Source organism: Lithobates pipiens, unplaced genomic scaffold (assembly GCF_037356315.1).
Source record: "Lithobates pipiens isolate NorthernLeopardFrog02 unplaced genomic scaffold, aLitPip1_a1.2 Scaffold_18, whole genome shotgun sequence".
In the NCBI taxonomy this organism is placed as follows: Eukaryota; Metazoa; Chordata; class Amphibia; order Anura; family Ranidae; genus Lithobates; species Lithobates pipiens.
The window spans coordinates 555,043,508-555,071,116 of NW_027507758.1; the positions used below are offsets into that span (position 1 = coordinate 555,043,508).

The 27,609-nt window shown below is 43.5% G+C and overlaps 1 protein-coding gene across 5 annotated transcripts in view; it reads left to right on the top strand.

Moving 5' to 3' along the window:
• Positions 1–27,609, top strand: part of LOC143988961 (adhesion G protein-coupled receptor F5-like) — a 314,489-nt gene that overhangs the window by 214,863 nt on the left and 72,017 nt on the right. For all 5 annotated transcript variants that reach the window (XM_077488917.1, XM_077488920.1, XM_077488921.1 and 2 more), the window contains one exon: positions 6,770–6,969. In XM_077488917.1, coding sequence (XP_077345043.1) covers positions 6,770–6,969 — 200 coding nt within the window. The remainder of the gene's footprint in view (positions 1–6,769; positions 6,970–27,609) is intronic.

Genomic DNA, 27,609 nt, shown 5'->3' on the forward strand with positions numbered 1-27,609 from the left:
GGAATCGGGTAGGTCAGTGTAAGGGCAAGTGTAGGAATCGGTTAGGTCAATGTAAGGGTCAGTGTAGTGGTCATGTAGGTCAGTGTAATGGACAGTGGACCTTTTGTAGTATAAAGTATTTTTTTATTTTTTTTTATATGCAACTTTAGTGCCTTAGATATAAAGAGCGTTTGTTTAATTATGTCAGCCTAACGCTGAAAAAAACAATTCCATTCTTTGAATCTAAGTGGCCACCTGCAGCTACAATGTTAGGCTAACATACATGAAACAAATGCTTGTTCTATCTAAGGCACTAAAGTTGCATATAAACCCCGCTCCGCTCTCAAGCCCGACCAACCACCATCTGCATTGTAAGCCAAGTGAAATTTCTTAAATGGGTAAGGGGCGGTGCCACCCAGTGATGTCACATGACCAGTGCATGCTGGGGGGGGGGTCCCTGAATGGCAGTTTGGAAATGTGGTCACCCTAGGAGCAGCAGTAAGCCACACAGGCAGGGCCGATACAAGGGGCGGGTGGAAGGGGCACCTGCCCTGGGCGGTGTTCTAATATGCAGTGAGGGGGCACATTAGGAGCTTCCATGGTTCTCCTGCCTCATTGACAGGAGTGACTGTTGTTCTCCCTCATTGGCAGCACTGTAAGGATCCTCACTCTGCCTCATCTCTCAGTCTCTTATCTGTGCAGTTATAAATCTGTCTCCTGTAGCCTGTGCCATGCCCACTGTGTGCTTCTACACTGCACACATGGAGGAATGCCACCCTAGCTGAGCTCTCCTGGAGTCCTGAGCAGTGAATAGCCATTACAGAGAACCAATCTTTTAGCAGCAGCCGACAGAGACAAGAACAGTTGAAAGATCTGTTCTCTGTAATCACTATTCAACTGCCTATGATAGGGCTCTGAAATTCTAAACACTTCTGTGCTCCCCCTCTACCTCCAGTTATTGGATGCTAAGTCCACTGTGGGGTCCTAACCCCCAGCTCCCAGAGAAGGACAGAACTTCCCATGTTACACACTTGCTCCTCATCCAATCTCCCACTGTGATCTACAGTCATGCTGCTTAAGGTAGAGGGCACACTAATGTAAAGGGGGGAAGGAGGGGCTGCTCTTATGGAAGTACGGGGCATACTAATGCAAGGAGGGGGTGCTCTTATGTAAGGACGGGGCATACTAATGCAAGGAGGGGGTGCTCTTATGTAAGGAGGGGGTGCTTTTATGTAAATACGGGGCACACTAATGTAAGGAGGGGGTGCTCTTATGTAAGGGCGGAGCACACTAATGTAAGGAGGGGGTGCTCTTATGTAAGGGCGGGGCATACTAATGTAAGGAGGGGGCACATTTATGTAAAGAAGGACTCTGATCTATGATGGAGAATTAATGTAAGAGGGGACACTGATTATAAAGGGGGACAATGATGTAAGGGGGGGACTTTACTGGGAGAGGGCATATTGATGTAAGGAAGGACTCCAGTGTAAGGGAGGACTCTGATGTAAAGGGGGACTGTTGTGTGGAGGGAAGACCTCTTATGTAAGGATTTACTTTTTATGTAAGGGAGGACAAGGAGGACTCCCGATTTAAAGGAGAACTATTGATGTGAATGGAGGGGGGCTCTTGAAGTGACAGGGGGATTCTGATGCGAAGGTTGCTAAGTAGTCTATGAAAGGTTTGCTGAAAAACATATTTAATGGGAAAAGTTTTCCTTGTACTGAGTGTTATACGTGCCTGATAAGCAGGGCACAGATTATGCAATTTTCTTTCCTTAAATTGCTTGATTCCCACAGTCAGTGTTGATGGGGGAATCCCTCCTGCAGTGCTATCGTGTTCTGCTAGTGGGGAGCCTTCCTGGCCAGCAGAACACATGATTATTTCCAGCTTCTATAACCACTGGCAGTAATCGCATGTAAAAGATCAACAGGCTGGTTGAACCCAAGTCAATTGATGGATCGACTTGTGTACAACCAGCCAGCCCACAGATGGATCAAATCTTGGCCCGTTCCTGCAAAATCACATTTTCCCATCATGCACAGGAATGTGCTTCCCTTTAGAAGACACACAGTAGTGCCATTGATGGCACTCCTATGCATCTACTAATGCCCTCATTTTCATGGGCCTCAAGCTGCATGGTGCATCATGTGGTTTGGTGTGGGGCGCATTTTAAAAAGTGTCAGGGACTTTTCCAAGTTTCCGGCATGTAGGGTAGGGCAGCCTATTGAAATAAAGGGGTAGCCCTAAACACAGAAACCCATGCACGCTCGATCGCACCTGTAGGTGTGAACCTAGCCTAACTTTATTTTAAATTTTCTAACTCCAATTGTATCACTCACAGTCTCTAGCAAGCCTTAACTCAGATCCCTTTGTGCATTCTGTCATGATTCCATTACATCCAACTGTCCACTAAATGTGACAGGGGGATCATGTTTTCCAGTATACAAAGTCTGAAAGCTGCAGCATGTGTACCTTTGTAGCCTGGGGGGATGTTAAAACAACCCACCAACCCCAATTATAAACAAGGCCTTAAGGCTCATTCACAGACATGTGGGTTGCGGTAAAAGCAGGCAGTGTCAAATACCAGCAATGATTGCTCCACATCTGAAGGAACCCTTTCAGTCTCATTCCCTCTGATCCCCCTAGAGTCCTTTAGGTTCGTGCACCCATAGAGCCTAACTTCCAGCTCCCCTCCTTCATACCACTGACTTAGATGCCAATCGGTCCTCTTCACATTGACACCAGTGACACAGTGGCATTTTTTCCTTCCAGTGACACCATCGACGCAAGGACATTTTTTCTTCCTTCCAGTGACACCATGGATGCAGGAATATTCTTTTGTTTCAGTGACATCACCGATGCAGGGAGGTTTGACCATTGTCACTGATAGCCCCATATTTATGCACCAATTTTAAACTAGTCAGTTCACTGCAGTGTAACACAACAATTGGTGCTATTTTGGTATACATCACATATATTACATACATTACAAACCCAACACCACCGTACCCTATCCTGGGGGGAGGGGCGCAGTTTGCCATTTTCACCCTGGGCACCAGGTGACCTTATCCCAGCACTGCACACAGGAACAGATAACATGGGGCTGTGGCAGGGAGAGGGCAAGCAGGACTGGAATAGGGTTGCTATGAGGTGGGCGGTGTGCTCTGCTCCTAACATTGACATGGCATGGATTAATGGCCATCGCTCCTCAGGGCTCTCTGAAGAGGGCACTCTGGAGTTACTATCTACTATCTCAGTGTGCCCCTTTACTTTTTCCAGAGTGCCCCTTCACTTTACTCTGGAGGAGGATGTAAGGGGGCACTCCAGAGGATGTAAGGAGGCTCTGGATAAGTTAGTACCACCAGAGTGCCCCCCTTATATCCTCCAGAGTGCCCCCTTACATCCTCCAGAGAGCCCCCTTACAACCCTGGGAGTGCTACTGTACTAAGGGGGCACCCTGGAGGAGAATGTAAGGGGGGACAGACCTGCTGTACTCCCTGCGGTAGTCCCTATGAAAAGATGATCCTAGCACACAGGCCCACTGATTTAATAACATGCCACTGCCCCAGCCCCAAAAATCGGTCAACAAAAATGTATCAAAAATCATCTTTTTGGGGGGGGGGGGGGGTGTCCCTCCCTGAATAGTTGTCTGGAAATGTGGTCACGCTAACTTCCGCCGACTAGGCCAGATGCTCTGTGTCACTCCACCGACTGGTTCCGGCTCTCCGCTGCTCCAACAAGCATCTCCGATCCCCATCAATCTGATCACCGGCTCTTGGCTCCGTCAATTCACCCCGCAAACAGTCCGGTTTGCACTCTGCGGCAACTATTTACAGATGCGTCCGAGAACCTTACACACAGTTCCCCACAGGCAGGCAACATGGTTCCAAGAGACCAATTATGACCTCTGTGGTCCCTTTTATACCCTACCCAGCATGCACTGCATATCAGAGTGTTCATGGGTAGGTCACACAGATTCCTGGGTAGATGAGGTCAAATGACCATAGTAAACACAGTCACTTCCGGTTATCTTTCCAACACCATGAAAAGGAAAATAACTATAGTCCATTTCCAGTTTTGGTCACTAGGTGGCATCCAATAAAAACGAATAACATTGTCCATAGATTTACATTGTACTTCACATTAATTGCATTAGTACACAATTATATCCCCGCTACATTATTAAAAATTATTCTTTTGGATAATGTGGAATACTTCTATGTAGAACCTGAAAAGTCCCAGTATGTTCCTGACATTGTCATGAGCAGTGATGTAAGTAACTCAGTTAAAATTAATGGAGTTACTTAATGCAGTTACTTTAGAGGGTAACGAGTAATCTAACTGATTACTCTTCCCCTCATGGTAACACCGTTCCCATTACTTGGGTGGCGTTACCGCAATTACATCCTGTCTGGACCTTTTGAAATGAATGAACTTGCCCACACACGGAGTAAAGTCAGTTAATTTTGAATTTGACTCCAGGTAGACGGGACTAGGGAAGGAAGTGAATGTAGCCGCCTCCATCGGGCTCACGAGGTGTCAATCTCGCCGATGGAGGCGGTGACATTCACTTCCTTCGCTAGTCCCATCTATAGAATATTAAAAAAAAGTCACAGTTACTTTGCTGAGTAACTAATTACTTTTCCAATGTAGTAACCGAGTTACTAACGCAATTACTTTTTGGGAGAAGTAATTTGTAACTTAACCAATTACTTTTTTAAAGTAAGATGACCAACACTGGTCATGAGCATAAACAGCAAGAGACATACAGAATACGGCCCATCTCCAGGAAAGGGGAAAGTCCACTCTTGCACTGCTGGGGGGAAATTACCACTTTTACTTCTGTTTCCATGTTCCAGCCAGCTGCAGTGCTCTCCTCCTCCACCCAAAGCCTCAGCATCATTGCATACCATACAGGAACATTAAACCTTTATGGTAAAATGAGGATGATGGAGTGCTACCACAGCCTGTCACAACTTTCACAGAAGCTGCTGGGGTCCAGTCACAGAGATTGAGGGAATCAGAAAAAGTTGGGTACACACAGAAAATTTGTTCCAATTTACTATGTTTATTATGCTTCAGAGAAAGGAACTGGAGAATCTACTCTCAGTCCCTTTCTCTGTTTCAATAATGAGCTATCAAGGGTCTGTTTAGTCCCCTGATATTTCACCAAAGCCCCCCCAACAAGACTGTTAAAAAATGTAAAAATAAATACATAAAAAAAATAAAGAAAGAAATTACTGACACCGTCCACTGCTCTTCTAACACCGTCCACTGCCCTACTGACATCGTCCACTGCCCTTCTGACACCGTCCACTTCCTTTATGACACCGTCCACTGCCCTTCTGACACCATCCACTGCCCTTCTGACACCGTCTTCTGCCCTACTGACACCATCCTCTGCCCTTCTAACACCATCCACTGCCCTACTGACACCATCCTCTGCCCTTCTAACACCATCCACTGTCCTTCTAACACCATCCTCTGCCCTTCTAACACTGTCCACTGCCCTTCTAACACCATCCTCTGCCCTTCTAACACCGTCCTCTGCCCTACTGACACCGTAAACTGCCCTACTGACACCGTAAACTGCCCTACTGACACCATCCACTGCCCTTCTAACACCATTCACTGCTCTACTGACATCATCCTCTGCCTTTCTAACATCATCCACTGCCCTTCTTACAACGTCCTCTGCCCTTCTAACACCGTCCTCTGCCCTTCTAACACCGTCCTCTGCCCTTCTAACACCGTCCTCTGCCCAACTGAAACTGTACACTACGCTTCTATCACCGTTCTCTGCCCTTCTAACATCGTCCACTGCCCTTCTAACACTGTCCCCTGCCCTTCTAACACCGTCCCCTGCCCTTCTAACACCGTCCTCTGCTACTCTAACACCATCCTCTGCCCTACTGACACCGTCCTCTGCCCTACTGACACCGTCCTCTGCCCTACTGACACTGTCCTCTGCCCTACTGACACTGTCCTCTGCCCTACTGACACCGTCCACTGCCCTACTGACACCATCCACTGCTCCACTGACACAGTCCACTGCCCTTCTAACAACGTCCTCTGCCCTTCTAACACCGTCCTCTGCCCTTCTAACACCGTCCTCTGCCCAACTGAAACCGTACACCATCCACTGCCCTATTGACTGACACTGTGTGCTTTTAAGGTAGGCCAATTCATATTTTTACAGTGACATTTTATTTATTAATTTATTATGTTTTATGGGTACAAGAATGCGTTTTATTTAACAATGTCCCTTTCAGCCCCTCCCAATGCAATTTGGCAAACACTCACTGTTCACCATGGCGCACCTAGCACGCTGCATTTCTACTCTTCTTGAGGCACTCAAAGGTGTCCTAGGTCTTTTACAATTCTATGGTGTATACTCCACTAAAAAATAAAAAATATGCCACTAAAGTGTTCGGGTCTGGCTTGAAGAAAAAGGAGCAAACCCTAGTTATATTTCCTCTCCCTTCCTGTTGTCTCCCTCCCTTTGTAAGTACGAGTCGTATGTAAGTCAGGTGTTTGTAACGTGGGAACTGCCTGCACTGCTTTGCCCAGATCAAGAGATCAGATCTTTAAATTTAAAAATACATCACAAGGCACAGCCACATCATCATGCTAGTTTTGGACTTTTGGCTTTATCTTGAGTGTTTAGCACATAATAGCATCATGTTAGACCTACTTGGTTCAATGAATGTGTGAGTGCATTGGCTCTATACTATGGTACAATGTATTATCTGATCCACAATGAACACATTTCCATTTCTGTAATCTTTAGCATCATCAGGAGACTGCAAGGTAGATACTTCCCAAGGACTTCCTACATCTCCAAGTGGTTCTACATATAGCGTGGCATGTGTTACCAAGAACACAGATTGGCTGGGCACAATAGATTACACATGCATAAATGGGATTTGGTCCTCGCCAGTAAACGGCTGCTACTCTGCAGTTGTTTTCCAGCAGCTGGTGAATGTTCAGGTAATAATAGATTGATCGTACAATGGGGTTGATGAGACAACATGACTTTTCTTTCCACAAAAATTTCTACTTGTTCATGGTGCGCTCCACTGCAAAATCCTCTAGTGCCAGTCTGACTCAACTGCACTCCAGCAAAGCAGTCAGTAATATAAAAATAATTCACTGCACTCTGGACTGCAAACTTTCTAGTTAATGTGAGCAGACTGGAACTAAAGAGCGATTGGATTACAACACTTGTGCATACACCAAATGTATATGAGAGGTTCACCCTACTTTTGATTTACTAATGGATCTGTGCGAATTAACACTTAGTGCTATAAAGCTATCTGACCTGCAAATATCAAAAATGCATGCTAAAAATACAGTCCTAAATCAGTGACTAGCTGCTATAAAAATAACCAGAATCTTTTATCTTAATCATTTATCGCTATAAATATAACCACTAACTGTCAAATGGTCACAGATTTAGCACTGAGATAGCACTTTATTTTTATTATGAATCTTTGGTGTTTGCGCATTAGATAGATTTACAGCAGGAAGTGCTGTCACACAGATTCACTTGTCTGTACAAAAATGTTTTATGGAAGACGGTATCATTTTAGTATGTGCTCATTCCCCAACCAGGGGTGATCCTATGACTAGACAACTATACTACAAAAACACTCACAGGAAATACGGGAAAAATACATTCTCTATAAAGGAACACAGAGCTTTATATAAAAAAAAAATACAGTGGAACCTCGGATTGCGATTAACGAGGTTAACGAGCGTTTGCACAATACGAGCTATTATTTTTTTTTAAATCCTGACTCGGTTTGCGAGTCTTGTCTCACAAAACAAGCAGGATTCAAGCCTCTGCAGTCTGCAGTACTGCATTTGGCCAGAGGTGCGGGGGTGCTAGTGACACTCAGAGCCATTTAGAGCAGCTTGGAAACACGCAGAAATACTCAGTTCCCGAGTGTTTGCGAGCCTTTACGAGGGTTTCGAGTGCATCCGAGCAGTCTCTGAGTATTTTGGTGTCCCCCCCTCCTCTGGCCACATGCGGTATTGCATGCAATTGAAGTCAATGTGGAACAAATTATCTTAGTTTCCATTGACTTCTATGGGGAAACTCGCTTTGATATGCAAGTGCTTTGGATTACATAATCCTGAAACGGATTATGCTCGTAATCCAAGGTTCCACTATACACTACTTAATTCAAAAATATCCCAAATTTTAGAAATCTGACAAAAGTTCAAAATAAAGGTAAAATCATCACCTTTTCCCCTATAATAAAACCATCTATGACAACGTTGTCATGTGTAGGACGTCCCCAAACACAGCACACACATGCCTATACATGGATTTAATTGGTTCAGTTCTAACTCATTTATGAGGTACACCTTGCTTGTACCGGGTTGGATCCCCTTTTGTCTTCAGAACTGTCTTAATTCTTCATGGCATAGATTCAACAAGGATTTGAAAACATTCCTCAGTGATTTTGGTCCTTAGTGACATGATAGCATGATGCAGTTGCTGCAGATTTGTCGGCTGCACATCCATGATGCAAATCTCCCATTCCACCATTTTACTTACCTGAGCCATCCTTCTCTTCACGGGGTCCCGGCAATTAAATTGGATAGATTGATAGCAGCATTGCCATTGGCTCCCGCTGCTGTCAATCAAATTCAATGACGTGGGGGGCAGGTCAGACTCTATGGATGTCTATGGACGCAAATGCTGGACTCGGCAGCGCACCCGCAAGGTAACCCCCTCAGGAGAGCGCTTCTCCTAGGGGGTAATCTAATGTGGGGAGGAGCTGCGAGAGCCGCCGAGGGACCTCAGAAGAGGCCAAATCGAGCTGCACAGTGGAGGTAAGTATGACACGTTTGTTATTTAACCACTTGCTTACTGGGCACTTAAGCCCCCCTCCTATCCAGACCAATTTTCAGCTTTTTTTAATTTTATTTCATTATAAAAATTTAAAACAGGTAATTTTTGTCCATCATTGATGTACACTGATGAGGCGGCACTGATGAGCACTGATAGGTGGCAGTGATGGGAACTGATAGGGGGCAGTGATGGGCACTGATCGGTTACACTAATAGGCAGCACTTCTAGGTGGCACTGATTAGCACCACTGGTGGGCATTGATAGGTGGCACTTGTGGGCATTGATAGGTGGCACTTGTGGGCATTGATAGGTGGCACTTGTAGGCACTGTGAGGCGGCAATGGCAGGTGGCATAGATGAGTCATAATTGCCTCTTCCTCTTCAGGAACGATGTCCCTTTCAGATGAGCCAGTGATCGGCTTCTTTTTTCTCCTCCGCTGTCAGTGTGAAGAGAAAAAAAAAACAATCACTAAGCTTTTGTTTTGATCATGTGATCAGCTGTCATTGGCTGACAGCTGATCACATGGAAAGGGGCCGGGACCAGCCCCTTACCCGGATCGGTGATCACCCGAGTCTCAGTGACTCGGTGATCACAGCGTGTGCAGGGAGCCTACAGTGTCATATGACGACCTCCTAGAAATTTAGGTCTTCGCTGTGGCTCTCATTCGGCTATAGCGCGGACACCAAGAAGTTAAAAAAAAAAACGATCCTTTGCAATCACTTTAAATACCTAGGGTCAGCTCAGATAGAGAGGATGGCAAAATTTACAATGGTGGTAGAACCCTCCTACACATAAATACTACATTGAGACATAGTTTTAGGATCTGGGAGATGAGACAGGGATAGGGAGAGCTGGGAGAGGCCTGCCAGGGATGGATGTAGAGCCAGCGGGAGAGACTGTGATGTTACTGGCATTGAAGTCGGGCAGCTGCAGCCAGGAGGACTGACTGGGATCAGTAGTACACCTTAATACAGCTAGCACTAAAATACTTTTCTTCTGCTGTTGGTTACACTAAAGGGACCCCCGGTCCCTGCCAGCAAATGGCAATTGCAAACGCTTGACCGTGTTAAGCTCCGTACACACGATCACACATTCTGACAACAAAATCCATGTTTTTTTTCCAACAGATGTTGGCTCAAACTTGTCTTGCATACACACAGTCACACAAAAAAAAAAATTTGAGATCCAGATCTCAAATTTTGTGTGATGGAAATTTCGATGGAAAATGTCCGATGGAGCCTACACACAGTCGGAATTTCTGACAGCAAGCTCCGATTGCACATTTGCTGTCGTAAAGTCCAACCGTGTGTACGGGGCATTAGAGTTGGGCCTACCATGTGCTAGCTGTGCCAGGAACCAAATATTGCACAAGAGAGAGAGAGAGAAACAGTCTACAAATAAGCGTTGTGGTGGAGGAGACTGGAGCTTTAGAGAATGTGAATACAGGTTCCAATCATCTCATCGATTTCTACTATCGATTCTGGGCATGCCATAATTCCCTTACCCCAGCCAAGTTTAATCCCTCAATTAGGGGCGTCGGGGAGGGGGTGGCTAGGGGGGGCTGAAGCCCCGGATGCGACCCCAAAAAACCCAGAGTCTATGGAATGCTGCATTCCATTGTTAGCCCCGAGCGCCGGCAGCCGGGACCGATCTGATCACGAGTGCTGTTGAAAGTGGCAGAGTGTGGCCAAAAGTAGCCAAGTGCCATAGCAGCCAAAAGTGGGCGAGTGCCATAGTGGCTGAGAGCGGCCGAGTGCCGCTGGTCTCGCCTTCTGGAGCCTGCAGTGCCAATGCCAGGACCGTGGGACGTGTGACGTGATGTCCGTCTTGGCCTGCAGGCTCCAGAATGTGGGAACACTACATCCCCATTCGGGCGGTCGGCTCTCCTATCCTCCTCGGCTCTCCTCTCCTCCTCGGCTCCTCTCTGACGGTGACGAGTGACTGATTGATTGCCTGCTATGTCCCCACACCTGGCTGAGCTGAGGTAGGTCAGACACACAGTGTGTGTATGCATGTCATTGTCAGTATATGTAGGTCAGGCAGATCAGTGTCAGTGTGTGTAGGTCAGGCAGGTTATATATATATATATATCATACACCGCCTGAAGTGTATTAGAAACAGTACACCACTGAATGCACTGTAGATATAGGCTACACTGGATGCAGAGTATATATATATATATATATATATATATAAAATATATATTTAACCCCTTCCCACCGAGCGTACGCATATATGCATCCTCTGCTTTAGGGGGTTATATCGGGATGATGCCCGCAGCTGCAGGCATCATCCTGGTACCGTTTTTTAGAGCCAACGGTCGGCTTTCCAGGGATGACAACCGATTGTTATCCCGGAGGAGCGAAAGGGGACATTCCCTCCTTCTGCCGCTCTTACCGGGCCTCCCATCCCACCCGGAGACCCGATCGACGTCTAGACAGACAGGCACGAAGCCGGAAACGTATATATGTATGTAAACACATATATACTGTATGTACGTAAACACAGACGCGACGTCACAACGTCACTTCCAGTTTACTCAGCTGCCAATGGTGCCGAATTGTAAAAAAATACGGTATTTAGAATCGCAATTTTCGGCCATCTGAATACTTTGAAGTGCAAAGAAGGGATTGGAGGTCTTTTAGACCCCCAATCCCTCCATCAAGAGTACCTGTCACCACCTGTTAGTGTCACAAGGGATGTTTACATTCCTTGTGACAGCAATAAAAGTGATCAAAGTTTTTTTTTTTTTTTTAAAACACAATGTAAAAATATTAAAAGAAATAAAATAAATAAGGAAACAAAAATTAAAGCGCCCCCGTCCCCACGAGCAAAGAAAATGCATACGGAATTTGCGCCTGCATATGTAAGCCGTGTTCAAATGACACATGTGAGGTATCACCACGATCGTCAGAGCGTGAGCAATAATTCTAGACCTCTGTAACTCTAACCTGGCAACCTTAAAAAAAAAATTGAAAGCGTCGCCTATGGAGATTTTTAGGTACCGTAGTTTGTCGCCATTCCACGAATGTGTGCAATTTTAAAGTGTGACATGTTTGGTATCTATTTACTCAGCGTAACATCATCTTTCACATTATACAAAAACAATAAAAAATTGGCCTAACTTTACTGTTTTTTTTTTTGTTTTGTTTTTAATTCATGAAAGTGTCCTTTTCCCCAAAAAGTTGCACAAATACCCTGTGACATAAAATATTGCAACGATCTCCATTTTATTCTCTAGATTCTGTGCTAAAAAATCTTTGTCTATCTATCTATATCTCTCTCTGTCTATCTATCTATATCTCTCTCTGTCTAGCTATCTATATCTGTATCTCTCTCTATCTATATCTCTCTCTGTCTATCTATCTATATCTGTATCTCTCTCTCTCTATTTATCTATATATCTCTTTATCTCTCTATATCTCTCTTTATCTCTATCTCTCTTTATCTCTGTCTATCTGTATCTATCTTTATCTATCTCTATCCATCTGTATCTCTCTTTATCTATCTCTATCTATCTGTATCTCTCTTTATCTCTCTCTTTATCTCTCTCTCTCTCTCTCTCTCTCTCTATGTATCTATCTCTCTCTCTCTCTCTCTCTCTCTCTCTCTCTCTCTCTATACACACACGCACACACACACACACACACACATATATGTAGCACCGACCCCCGAAGGAGCTGCTGGTTTTTGTTGGGCCTATCTATCTATCTATATCTCTATCTCTCTCTATCTGTCTATAGCTCTATCTCTCTATCTATCTCTCTCTATATATATATATACACACACAAACATATACATATATATATGTAGCACCGACCCCCGAAGGAGCTGTTGGCTTTTGTTGGGCTTACCGTTACCTCACCTGCTCACTGGGTCCGTCTTAGGGGTCCCATTGTAGAATGGATTAAAGAATGTTAGCTCCGACACTTAGTCCTTTTTCCAAAGTTTAACTTGAAATAAACATGAAGTTTTGCAATAGAGGGATAGAGGGTTAAGGGGAGTTCAGGTACCTTGTAATTGCGGGTTAGAGGTATTTCCTTGATCCAGAGGACAAATGGTTTCCACAAACTGGATCTAGCAATCACCGGATAGGCCTCTCTCACTGACCTAGCAGCCAGTAAGATGCTCGAACAAAGTCTCTGTCACAGACTTGTCAATTCAACTAAATCATTGTGCAATCCTCTGCCACAGGAAAGCACAACCAGCAACTTGTTGTAAAATTAAAGAGTTGTCACACAGTACCAGTTTCTTTCAGCCGATCTGGCGATACTGTGTGATAGGTGACCCAGGATGCATCCTCCAACTGAGTATGCAGACTCTTCCAGAGATATCAGCCTTGTTGCTTGATCCTCTCCTGAAAATGTCCTCCTCTGGATCCTCCAGTAGCTTGGAGATAGTGATCATTGGAGTAGATCGGTAGGACCCAAGACTTTTGGGCCCACCCTCTCAGTTACAAAGCCTCGAGCCAGTTGGCCCCGAGACATAGAGACAGGCAGCACACACCTCAGGCCAGGAGGGCCATGAGGTTGGGATAACGAAAACCCCCAAAAAAGTACCCTTACCCAGAATGCACAGCGGGTGAACCACTCCCACCGTGCTGTTTCTGAGTAAAAGTGGTACCCAATGCATTCAGCCTGTTGCATTTCCAACTCTTACCGGTGGTGACAGCGACACCCACAGCCAAATGGAAATTAGCACAACCCAGCTGAACTGGTACACAAATTAGTCTGAGGCCGCGTACACACGCGCGGACTGTTCGCCCAACTTTGTCCGTCCAACAGTTTCGGCAAACAGTCCGCTCAAACTTAGCATGGACGGACATGGCCACACACGACGGACGAACAGTTTGCTGAAACCGTGCGCGATGACGTGAACGGCACGTACGACGGGACGAAAAATACGACGTCCTATACACTGCATTATAGCTTTCGGCGTGAAAATCCTTTCTGAGCATGCGCGCAACTTTGTTTGACGAACAAGCCTACACACGAGCGGACTGTTTGCTGAAACAAGGTTTCAGCGGACAGTTTTACGGAATTTCCGAAAAACCTTGTCCGTCCAACTGTCCGCTGAAACTGTCCGCTGAAAGCCCACACACGAGCGGACTGTCCGCCCAAACACTGTTCAGCGGACAAAGTTGGGCGAACAGTCCGCGCGTGTGTACGCGGCCTGAGTCAAAATGCAGCTTCAGACAAACTTAAATTTACAAAAACAATAGCGTCTGCTCATTAGGAGCAGGATGCTACATATATAAAATGTTTGGGGGTTCTAAGTAATTTCTAACAAAAAATACGGATTTTAACTTGTAAACACCAAATGTCAGAAATAGGCTTAGGCATGAAAGGGATATAGTATCTCATAAAAGTGAGTACACCCCTCAAATTTTTGTAAATATTTTATTATATCTTGTCATGTGACAACACTGAAGAAATTACACTTTGCTACAATGTAAAGTAGTGAGTGTACAGCTTGTATAACAGTGTAAATTTGCTGTCCCCTCAAAATAACTCAACACACAGCCATTAATGTCTAAACCGCTGGCAACAAAAGTACATCCCTAAGTGAAAATGTGCAAACGGGCCCACAATTTTTGTGTGGCCACTAGGGATGAGCCGAACACTCCCCCCCCCCCCCGGTTCGGTTCGCACCAGAATCTGCGAATGGACCGAAAATTTGCGCAAACTTTACAACCCTGTTAAAGTCTATGAGACTCGAACGTTCAAAATCAAAAGTGCTAATTTTAAAGGCTAATATGCAAGTTATTGTCCTAAAAAGGGTTTGGGGACCCGGGTCCTGCCCCAGGGGATATGTATCAATGCAAAAAAAAGTTTTAAAAACTGCCGTATTTTGGGAGCACTGGTTTTAATGACGCTTAAAGTGAAAAAAAAGTATCGTGCGTGGGGGGTGTCTATAGTATGCCTGTGAAATGGAACGTGTTTCCCGTGTTTAGAACAGTCCCTGCACAAAATGACATTTCTAACGGAAATAACATCATTTAAAACTGTAAAAAGAGGGGAGTGGTGTTGCGCTCCTTAAAAAATATATTTTTCTTATAGTAAATTAATAAAATATTTAGCTATGCTTCAAACTAGCAGACATTTATCAGGGTCATCAATAAAGTGCAAAAGTGCAAATGAAATAATAACCTGAATTAATTGGCATATATGTTAAAAGAGACATAGTAATTTTTCTACTGTGCAAAAAACAAATATACAATATATATCAAACGTGCAATACTGCAAAAAAAAAAAAAAATATAATAAAATGTAGTATAAAGTGTAACTCCAAGTGGTTCTAAAACTGTGCAACATACACAAAGAGTGAATAGTTCTTCAGTGTCACTGACACCCGTGGTTATAATGAATGATTACCTTACTGCTGTAAGGTAAACAGCATGTAGCAGGATATTTATGGGAGGAAGGGGTCCCTTCAGCTCGATCCTTTCCTAGGCGTTCGTACACTATATAAAGTGAAGCCAGGGGGGGGGGGAGGGATGGTCCTTTTCTTTTTTCCTCTCTTTCCACTGGGCGTTTAGATGTCTTGGATCACTCAGATCATACATTCATTATAACCACGGGTGTCAGTGACACTGAAGATCTACCCTGTTTTTGCGCTTAAGGGCACAGTATCACCAAAATGTCAAGATAGCAGCAAACAGTGTTCCAGTGAAACACTTGCACAGCTGCACTATTATTGCACATTGGACCAAGGAATAACGTCCAATATTGCACTAAAAACTTGTTACACTTAGTTTGTTAAAAATATTTTTTATTTAATTATCCGTCTTTTATTTAATTTTAATTTTTTGTGCTAAAACCAGTCACCTCATGAACTATTCACTCTTTGTGTATGTTGCACAGTTTTAGAACCACTTGGAGTTACACTTTATACTACATTTTATTATATATATTTTTTTTTTTTGCAGTATTGCACGTTTGATATATATTGTATATTTGTTTTTTGCACAGTAGAAAAATTACTATGTCTCTTTTAACATATATGCCAATTAATTCAGGTTATTATTTCATTTGCACTTTTGCACTTTATTGATGACCCTCATAAATGTCTGCTAGTTTGAAGCATAGCTAAATATTTTATTAATTTACTATAAGAAAAATATATTTTTTAAGGAGCGCAACACCACTCCCCTCTTTTTACAACCACACACAAATTTGGACACGAGTTTGGTCCTTGCGGTGGATGCAGCACCTACTGTTTGAATATATTATAAATTCCTTTTAGCGCAGGAGTACTTACCTTACAACTTTTACTACAAACACACACACCCCCGCTGCCATTATGGAAGTTTTTTCCTTTATGGATAAAAGAAACATCAATCTTGATGAAGTCTTTAGCACTACAGACCATTGTACAAAAAAAGGAGACATAGAAAGCCTAATGAGAAAATTAGGCCATAACATGGAAAAAAGAATTAGTCTCTGGTGGGACATCGTTACATTCGAGCAATATCTTAAAGATAATCTGGTCCCCAGACGTCTTAGGTGGGATATCACACCTAACGATGGCCTGCTGGACCAAGATTCAACAGATGAATGGTTCAAATTCTTTAACGAAAAGGGACTTGAGTTAATACAATTTCTATTAAAAAGAAAACATAGAAAAATGAAGCTAATAGAGAAAAAAATAGAAGAAATAAAAAATGAACTTGAGATTTATAAAGAATCCACAGAGTTCATAACATTAACTACGCAACTAAATAAGGATCTGACAAAAAAAGATAAAGAGGTCCAAAACAGAAAGGGTAAAAAATACACTAGAGATACCAATGATTTTAAGAATGATCAGGTATTCAAGTGGCAAAGTAAACTTGGCCAACTTGACCCTATCTCCACTTACTCTACACCAGAAAAAACACCACGGCCACAAAACACGATCAGACCAAAAGACATAGCCCCTAATCGTAATGTCACATATAAACCCATCCAGCCAAAAGAACAAGCGAATGGGAAGAGAAACGAATCCCCTCGGCGATTAAAATCCAATGGTGGGAATACCAACCCCAAACACTCAACACCCCAACCAGAAAGGAGAGGGCCCCAACATAATCAAACACCACGTAATGGATGGAAGAAACCCCATTGGAAGAATAATAAGAAACCCTATTATGGGAATAATTGGAATAGACCACCATACGAGCAGAGAGGACCCCATTATGCCACACAAGGCCCCCAAACCAGAAACAATGTACCGTACCACGAGAATAACTACAGGGATAGAGACTATTGGGGTCCACCACAGATGTGCAATTGCCCATACGAACAAGGCCCACCACAGGCCTATAGCCGTTCATATGACCAATACCATATACCTACTCATAATCACTATGCCCCATTACGGGACTATCCAGAAGAGGAAAGAGACGATAAATACTTCCAGACCTAGTACCCAGAACCTGAGGACAACAGGGTTTTTTTAGGCAGAGGAGCAGAACACTATCCACCGAGACAGATGGAAGAACAGAGAGAAATAAGAAGGAGCCCAAGACAGATGGAGGAATCCAGAGAAATAAAAAGAAGTCCAGGAAGAAAAGAGGCAGAAGAGGAGGAAAGAGAGAACAAGAGAAAAAGAGAATGAAAGGAGAAGGAATTTTTAACCTCAGCGGGATACCACTAACAACAGAAGAAATTGGTGTACTTGACAAAGGCTTGAAATATGCTCCTATTAGGAATCTGGATAAATTCCAGACCTATATAGGTATTCAAAAATATGTTAGAAACCTTAATATCAAAAAATATATTGCAAGTAACCCAATCAAGACTCGGACCACTACGACCGAACAAGGAATAATACACAGCACATTGAGGAACAAATCTGTTTTTAACCCCCAGATTAGTAACAATAAGTTTATAGATGTTTTTAAGAAAACTATAGTTGAAGATTTAAAATCACTAAACATTAAGAAGCAAGAAGAACCAAAATTCATGAGATGCGGCATCAAAAAACGGAGTAAAAGAAAGGACATTGTAATACGCCCCGCGGACAAGGATGGAGGCATCGTTATTTTATCCAAAAAACAATACAATGATGGAATGGAAAATCTACTCAACGATACAGATACCTACCTTAAACTTTTAAGCAACCCGGTTTTTAAATGTAGAAAAGAACTCGAACTTGTTGTACATCTTGGCCTAAAGAAAAATATTTTAAATAAGAAAGAAGCCCAATATCTTATCCCAGAGGCATGTCGCACCCCTGTGATTTACTCTCTCCCAAAAATCCACAAAAATAAAGAGAATCCTCCATATAGACCGATCGTTAATGGAATAGACTCTCTTACCGCAAGAATGGGTGCCTATATTGATAATTTTTTGCAACCTACAGTAAAAAATACTAAGGCATACCTACGGGACACGAAACAGATACTACAAATTTTAGAGGATCTACCTAATGATGAAGGACCATGGACCCTAGCAACGGCCGATGTGTCCTCACTATACACAATCATCCATCACCATCAAGCATGTGAAGCTACCAAATGGGGCTTAAGGAAACACTCTGAATTACCATGCTCACAAAGGAAATACTTAATCAAATGTTTGGACTTCTGTCTCAAGAACAGTTACTTTTGGCATAACCGGAACTACTACCATCAGAAAACGGGCGTAGCAATGGGTGCAAAATTTGCACCCAGTGTAGCTGGCCTGTTTATGGCTAAATGGGAAGAAGAAACAGTGTTTACAAACACACCTATCGAGCTAGTAGTGTTCAAAAGATATATTGATGATATCTTCATCATATGGAAAGGAGAAAAAGAAGGCCTTGTTAGTTTTTTGGAAAAATTAAACATAAATGATCGTAACATAACCCTTACTTGGGATATTAGCCAGAAACAGGTAACCTTCCTAGATCTAGATATCATACAAGATGGAAATATCTTGAGCACTAAAACGCACTTTAAAAACGTCGATAGAAACAGCTATTTACCCATGACGAGCTGCCATCACCTCAATTGGTTATGGAATATACCAAAGGGGCAACTGTTGAGATTAAGAAGGAACTGTAGCAAAAAAGAGATGTTCCTTGACCAAGCCAAGGTAATAGGGAATAGATTTATAGAAAAAGGCTACAAGACTAAATATATTGAAGACAGAATCCGTGAAGTGAGCGAAATTGATCGAAAAGAGTTAATCAAGGATAAAAGTAAAACAGATGTGAAGCCTAATAATGTAGCTATTATTCTAGATTACAATGCGCAATATAAAAAGGTTGAGAGTATCGTCAAGAAACACTGGCACATTTCACTTAATGATATACATCTGAAACCCATTCTTCCGTCTGTACCGAAATTTATCTATAAACGTGCCCCGACATTAAGAGATAAAATAGTGAAAAATGTACCAGATCCTCCAACTAAAAACTTCACCTTCTTTACAGGGTAGGGTTTTTACCCATGCAAACGTTGTTTTGCTTGTGAGAAAACAAAAAAGCCAGCACAAAAAATATTCAAGTTCACATTTACTAGTACTGGAAATTCATATGAGATTAGTGACTTTGTCTGCTGCAACTCTGAAGGTGCAGTCTATGCACTGGAATGCAGTTGCGGCTTACAATATATTGGTCGCACGAAAAGAACCCTCAGAATTAGGATTAAGGAACACATACAAAACATTATAAAAGGCTTTGACAAGCACAGTGTTTCTAAACACTTCACAACACATCACAACAAGGACCCCACACACTTGAAATTCTGGGGTATTGAGCCGTACAAAAAACATTGGCGAGGTGGACACAAGGTTAGGACCCTCAGCCAGATGGAATCAAAATGGATTTTTACTCTTAATACACTTACCCCTCGTGGGTTGAATATAGAATTTGACCTCAATTGCTTTATTAATGATTTCTAAAGTTTGCTCTCGACACTTATATTTAAGATGATTATTTGTTTTTATTGATTGTTCAAGCCTCCCCTGCCTGAACGTCTCTTCCGGAGTCTGCTTATATTAAATATTCACACATATTTTAATTAATTTCTTCTAAACTAATAAATGAATTTTTTATATTTTTTATATATTTTTTAAATATTGAATATTTCTAATGTTTTAAAATCATTTTTAAACATTCGTATTAATTTTTCCTATTCCTCTAATATTTTTATATTTCTATATATTTGGAATCTCTGAGTTTAGGTATTTTTATGTGTATATATACCGTAGTTTTATATACATATATCTATACAAACACAAATATGAACATTGATTCGTATTATGATAAGAATATAAATTTATTTTATATATATTTTTCATTAATAAATTTAGCTTTTAGATTATTGCGGTTTCTGTTATCTTCCCGAGAATATTATTAAATAATAACATCATCCGGCTACATAGTCTAATATACTATTGCGGCTATGCGTTTTCTCTTCACTGGCAGCGTAACACACTCTGCTGACATCGTAATTATTGTTAAGACATTCAGACTGGAAGTCCTCTTCCTTGGCATTGCAATTAAACATACTTGCATGAATGTGAAATATACAATAAAATGGCGGCGATCGTAACCTATAATGTGAACCACAAAGTAATGGCTGCTCCATTGGTTTGTATATGGTCCACAGGAATATGGCCGCCCCATCTATTTACACATGATCCACAAGAAAATGGCAGCCAAAAAAATGGAACTAGCTGAGCCTATTTAAATACACTACATTGCCCATAAGCCTCATCCCAGTCGAAGTCACGTGTGTTGTGACGTAACGCGTAGGAGACCAGAGGCAAATCAGATACCGGAATAGATGCTCAGACACGAGCTCGGCGCTCGTTTTTACACCGCTCTGTTTACCTAACAAAATGTGAGTGTTTTATGATCTTAAACTGTATACCCTCCTTCAAAATACTACACCATGGTGGGCCTCTTTTATCTTTTTTAATACATTGAGCACCTTAATGATCTGAGTGATCCAAGACATCTAAATGCCCAGTGGAAAGAGAGGAAAAAAGAAAAGGACCATCCCTCCCTCCCCCCCCTGGCTTCACTTTATATAGTGTACGAACGCCTAGGAAAGGATCGAGCTGAAGGGACCCCTTCCTCCCATAAATATCCTGCTACATGCTGTTTACCTTACAGCAGTAAGGTAATCATTCATTATAACCACGGGTGTCAGTGACACTGAAGATCTACCCTGTTTTTGCACTTAAGGGCACAGTATCACCAAAATGTCAAGATAGCAGCACACAGTGTTCCAGTGAAACACTTGCACATCTGCACTATTATTGCACATTGGACCAAGGAATAACGTCCAATATTGCACTAAAAACTTGTTACACTTAGTTTGTTAAAAATATTTTTTATTTAATTATCCGTCTTTTATTTAATTTTAATTTTTTGTGCTAAAACCAGTCACCTCATGAACTATTCACTCTTTGTGTATGTTGCACAGTTTTAGAACCACTTGGAGTTACACTTTATACTACATTTTATTATTTTTTTTTTTTTTTGCAGTATTGCACATGTTTGATATATATTGTATATTTGTTTTTTGCACAGTAGAAAAATTACTATGTCTCTTTTAACATATATGCCAATTAATTCAGGTTATTATTTCATTTGCACTTTTGCACTTTATTGATGACCCTGATAAATGTCTGCTAGTTTGAAGCATAGCTAAATATTTTATTAATTTACTATAAGAAAAATATATTTTTTAAGGAGCGCAACACCACTCCCCTATTTTTACAACCACACACAAATTTGGACACGAGTTTGGTCCTTGCGGTGGATGCAGCACCTACTGTTTGAATATATTATAAATTCCTTTTAGCGCAGAAGTACTTACCTTACAACGTCATTTAAAACTGCTTGCGGTTTTAATGTAATGTCTGGTCCTGGCAATATGGATGAAAATCATTGAGAAAAATGGCATGGGTTCCCCCCCTGCCCCATTACCAGCCCCTTTGGGTCTTGTACGGATATTAAGGGGAACCCCCTACCCTAATTAAAAATAGGAAAGTCGTGGGGCCCCAGGCCCTATATACTCAGAACAGCAGTATACAGGAGGTGCAAACAAGACATGGACTGTGTAGGTTTGTTGTGTTAAGTAGAATCTGTTTGTAATTTTGAACTGATACATTTTTAAAGTGTAGCTCCAGTCAAAAAATCTATTTTTAAGCTTTTTGGAAAACATAGGGAAGGCTTATCACCCCTGTAACATTTTGCTGTCTGTGCACCTCTTCAGAAGATTTCACCTCACTTTCTGTCCCAATGACAAATGTTTTTTGAAAATTTGGGTTTTTTTATTAAGAGAAGGATTGGGATAAAGCATTAGTGGAGAGGAGACACGTTTTTCCAATATCAACTCTTATAGGAGAGAATTTCTCTTCCTAGGGATAGATTTCATCTCACTTCCTGTTGTCTCCTTCCATTTGCAAGTAGGAGACGTTTGTAAGTTGGATGTTTGAAAGTAGGGGCCTGCCCTATGTGCTCTGCAGAAATTTGGGCCTAAGGTGTTGGTGTTGCCACAACACTGTAAGCCCTCAAAGTGACTCTTGGTGGGTGCTGGAATGCCCTGCTGTGAACTATTATATCAAGAATTGTAATTACATGTCATTGTTGAACAGTGGTAGAAAAACTGGGCCTTTGGTGGTGGTGGTGCTGGTGCCATAACACTGCAAGTCCTCACAGTTACTCTCAGTGGGCGCTGGAATGGGCCCTGCTTTAAAATATTATATCAAGAATTGTAATTACATGCACCTGTTGAACAGGGGCAGAAAAATTGGGCCTTAAGCACTGGTGCCACACCACCTCACAGAAACTGTAGTTGGAGAGCAGGAATGAGCCCTGCTGCAAAGTATTGCATCAAAAATTGTAATTACACACAACTGTTAAACAGGGGCTGAAAAATTGGGCCTTAGGCACTGGTGCTGGTACCACAACACTGCAACCCCTCACAGATACTCTAGTTGGAGCGCAGGAATGAGCCCTGCTGCAAAGTATTGCAACACAAATTGTAATTACACGCACCTTTTAAACGGGCTGAAAAATTGGGCCTTAGGCACTGGTGCTGGTGCCACGACACTGCAACCCCTCACAGATAATCTAGTTGGAGTGCAGGAATGAGCCCTGCTGCAAAGTATTGCATCAAAAATTTTAATTACATGCACCTTTTAAACAGGGGCAGAAAAATTGGGCCTTAGCCACTGGTCACAGCGCCCAGAACTAAAAATGTTCTTCCAAGCTATTAGCAGGATCATTGATGAGGAAGAGGATAGTCAGTCACACATAACAGGATAGTCACTCAGCATCAGCATAGGCAGTCTTGAAGGGATCTCACATTTAGAAAAAAATTATTTGGTTACATCAGCTTCAGGTGCTTGGTAGCTGGTGGTGATCCAAGACTGATTCATCTTTATGAAGGTCAGTCGATCAACTGAGTCGGTGGACAGGCACACCCTGTGATCGGTTACAAAGCCTCCAGCAGCACTGAATGTGCGTTCCAAAAGAACGCTGGATGCGGGACAGGCCAGTAGCTCAATTGCATACTGTGCAAGCTCTGGCCAGTGATCCATCCTCCAGTAAGCCAGATGATTTTCAGTGGGAAAGGTGTCCAAGTCTGACCTTGCCCCTAGGTATTCCTGCACCATGTAAATCAGACGCTGGCGATGGTTGCTGGAACCGATCATACCTTAGGGCTGTGGACTAAAAAATTGTCTGAACGCATCGGTCAGACGGACACTTTCTCCACCGCTCCTTCTGTGACTGACCGAAGCCTCAGCAACACGTTGTCCAGGACCAGGAATTTGTAACCTCTCAGTCTCTAGGAACGCTTTGCCCAGACCTTTCTGCAAGGCCTCCCGAAGATGTCTCATCCTCTGCTCCCTCTGTGATGGCAAGATAAGGTCCACAACCTTACCCTTGTACCGTGGATCAAGGAGAGTTGCCAGCCAGTAATGGTCCCTCTCCTTGATCCAAAGAATACGAGGATCCTTCTGCAGGCTTTGCAGGATCAGGGAGGCCATGCAGCGTAGGTTAGCTGAGGCATTCGGTCCAGAGTCCTCTGGGTCACTAAGGACAACATGATCCGCAGCTACCTCCTCCCAGCCACGTACAAGCCCATGGGTTTCTTGGGACTGTAAATCATCCCTACAAGACTGCTGTTGATGCTGAGTGCCAGCCTCCACCTCCATGCTTACATAATCATCCTCCTCCTCCTCGTCCTCTTCCTGTGTGATGGGTGGGACAGCAGGAACACTGTCTGGATAAAGGGGGCCTTGAGAGGCAAGGAAGTCCTCCTCTTCCTGCCTCTATTCTGCCTCAAGTGCCCTGTACATTATTCCACACATCGTGTGCTCCAACAGGTGAACAAGAGGGACAGTGTCACTGATGCATGCACTGTCACTGCTCACCATCCTCGTGGCCTCCTCAAATGGTGACAGGACAGTGCATGCATCCCTGATCATGGCCCACTGGCGTGGGGAAAACAAGCTCCCCTGACCCTGTCCTGGTGCCATAGTTGCACAGATTAGGCGGTTCTTGGGCAGGTTCAATTCCTTTTGGAGGTCAGCCAGCTGAGCACTGGCATTATATGACCGGCAGAAATGCACACAGACTTTCCTGGCCTGCCTCAGGACATCCTGTAAGCCTGGGTACCTGCCCAAAAACCACTGCACCACCAAGTTCAGGACGTGAGCCAGACAGGGCACATGGGTCAGTTGTCCCTGTTGGAGGACGGAGAGGAGGTTGTTGCCATTGTCGCAAACCACCATTCCTGGCTTAAGTTAGTCTGGCGTCAACCACCTCTCAGCCTGCCCCTACAGAAATGACAGAATCTCTGCCCCAGTTTGGCTCCTGTCCCCCAATCATACCAGCGCAAGCACGGCATGGCATCTTTTTGCCTGCGTACTTGCGTAGCCCCTTGAACGCCTACGGAGCACCGCTGGTTCCAAGGACAAAGCACAGGAAGAGGCCATGGACGAAGTGAAGTGGAGGGGGTGGAGAGAGAGGTGTGTCACAATCACCAGTAGTAGCATTTTGGAGGCAGGGTGGCGGAACAACCTCCAACACTACTGCACCTTGTCCTGCATCCTTCCCAGCTGCCAGAAGATTCACCCAATGCACCGTGAAAGATAGGTAACGTCCCTGTCCATGTCCGCTGGACCATGAGTCAGCAGTAATATGCAACTTACCGCGGACCGCCCTGTCCAGCGAGGCATGGACATTGCCTTCCACATGCCGGTAGAGAGCCGGAATTGTCTTCCATGAGAAAAAGTGGCATATGGGAACCTGCCTTCTGTGGAACCGCACATTGCACAAACTCACGAAAGGAGGCCGAATCTACCAACTGAAAAGGCAGCAGTTGAAGTGCTAGCAATTTAGCCAAGCTAACATTCAACCTCTGGGCATGTGGATGGATGGGAGTGAACTCCTTTCGACAGTCCAAGCGGGAAATTTGCCTGGTACAATCGAACGTCGGTGTACCGTTAGCAGATTGCCCGCAAGTACTTGGCTATGACACACCTAATTCTACACCTTCATTCCTCTCAGTGCAGGCTTCAGAGAGGACTGAAGGTATAGTGGGGTTGGAGATCCTAGCTGATGAGAAGCAAGGAGAGGTCCACTTTGTTCTTTGGTGTGGGTCTTTTAGGTACGCTTGCCAACGAACTGCATGGCAGGTCGACATATATCTGATCAAGCATGTGGTGCCCAAGCGGCTGATGTTTTGGCCACGCAAGATACGCTTCGGACATATGTTGCAAATATCAGCGGTGCAATCAGATGCACTTGTCTGAAAAAAGGCCCACACCAAAGAACTTTTGGAATAATAGGCAGAGGCAGTGCCGTGCACAGGTGGAGTTCTGCGGTGTAATGCAGTCTGTGTGCTGCCCTTAAGCTGGCCCCTGGAGGGCATCCTGCCTCTTTGGAGATGTACCTCCTCCTCCTCTCCCCTATCAGGCACCCACATGGAGTCAGTGACCTCATCATCCCCTCCCTCCTCATCACTGGAGCAAACCTGGCAGTATGCTGCAGCTGGGGGAAAATGACTGCTATATTGCTGTCCTTCTTGGGCATCCCCTCTCTCTGGGCTCACGTTACTGCCTTCCTCTAGTTGGGTATCATCATCAGAGCCTTCAAAACACTGGGCATACTCCTGGAGCATGTACCCAAAAATGTGCATAAACAATTCGCGGGACTTCTCAGGAGGACATGGTGGTGCTAGGGAAGGAGTGACTGATGCCTTTGAGACGAGGGAAGAGGCCGCATTGGCAGTTGCTTTGCCAGTACCCTGAGCCTGGGTGAGAGAGGATGAGGAGGGCTTGGTCATCCACTCTACCAAGTCTTCGGCATGTTGCAGCTCAACATGTCCAGCTGCCAAAAATAAGGACAAGCGTGTCTCATGGCCACCTGCTCATGAGGATGCACCGTGTCCACGACCAGCACAGTTGCCTCTAGACACAGAGCCTGCTTGCCCTCTTTTATTGGCTTGTGACTGTCTGCCTCTCCTTGTTGGCCTTCCAGACATACTGATGGCCTGCAGGGAGATGTAGCTACACAAAGCTGGGATGTATATACTGATTATACTGCAGCTAGCAGAATTAACTGCCTGCCTGTAGTATTATTACTATGAGAACACCAGCAATTGGGGAAGCTTTAGGTGCACACTGTGAAGATGACACAGTACACCGACTGTAATTACTACAGCTGCCTGCGGTATAGGATCAGCAGAACACCAGCAATTGGGGTAGCTTTAAGTGCACACCGTGCAGATGACACAGTATACCGACTGTAATTACTACAGCTGCCTGCGGTATAGGATCAGCAGAACACCAGCAATTGGGGTAGCTTTAAGTTCACACTGTGAAGATGACACAGTGCACCGGCTGTAATTACTGAAGCTGCCTGCAGTATAGGATCAGCATAACACCAGCAATTGGGGTAGCTTTAAGTGCACACTGTGAAGATGACACAGTGCACCAACTGTAATTACTGCAGCTGCCTGCGGTATAGGATCAGCAGAACACCAGCAATTGGGGTAGCTTTAGGTGCACACTGTGCAGATGACACAGTACACCAACTGTAATTACTGCAGCTGCCTGTGGTATAGGATCTGAAGAACTGATGTAACTGCTCACGCGAGACCCTACGACCACAAGGGCTTATTTGCACTGCGTGATTCACGTCTTTATTATTAATTTTCTATTTTCTATTTCTACTGCATTTGATTGGATATACCCATGAGAAGTCTGATGCACTATAGTATTGCATATTTGAAGGCCTTGTCTGTTTTTTTCATATGTGAATATGGACTAATGGGACTATGATTATTTAAGCACCAGGCACTTTACTTACCTTTTGAATTTTTGCTGCTTCTTTTCTTATAGCCCTTGTGGCATTTACATCCCTGGACTATAGATTGTTGCACATTTATTTATGCACTAGACACTTTATTGTTTTGCTAGGGATATTTTGCTATATCTGTTTACTATAGGGGGTGTGCTATTTTGCAATATAGTCGGATTAATTACACTGGACACCTATGCACTAGGCACTTTAGTTTAGTTGTAATCTTTGAGGTAGCGCAACACCATTTATTTGATTTTTAGAAACAATTTTCGGTGGTAGGGTTTGTACCTCTGTCGGTGGTTTGCTGCAACCTTTCCTTAGTGGTAGTTTTGTTTTTATGATAGCGCGGGGATATTCTAATCTATTCCTGTCTGTGGAATTACCTGTCTAAATCAAGTTTTATATTGGACTTTAGCAATATATGTATATATCATTTTTGTGCTTGTTATCAATGAACAAAAAAACTCATA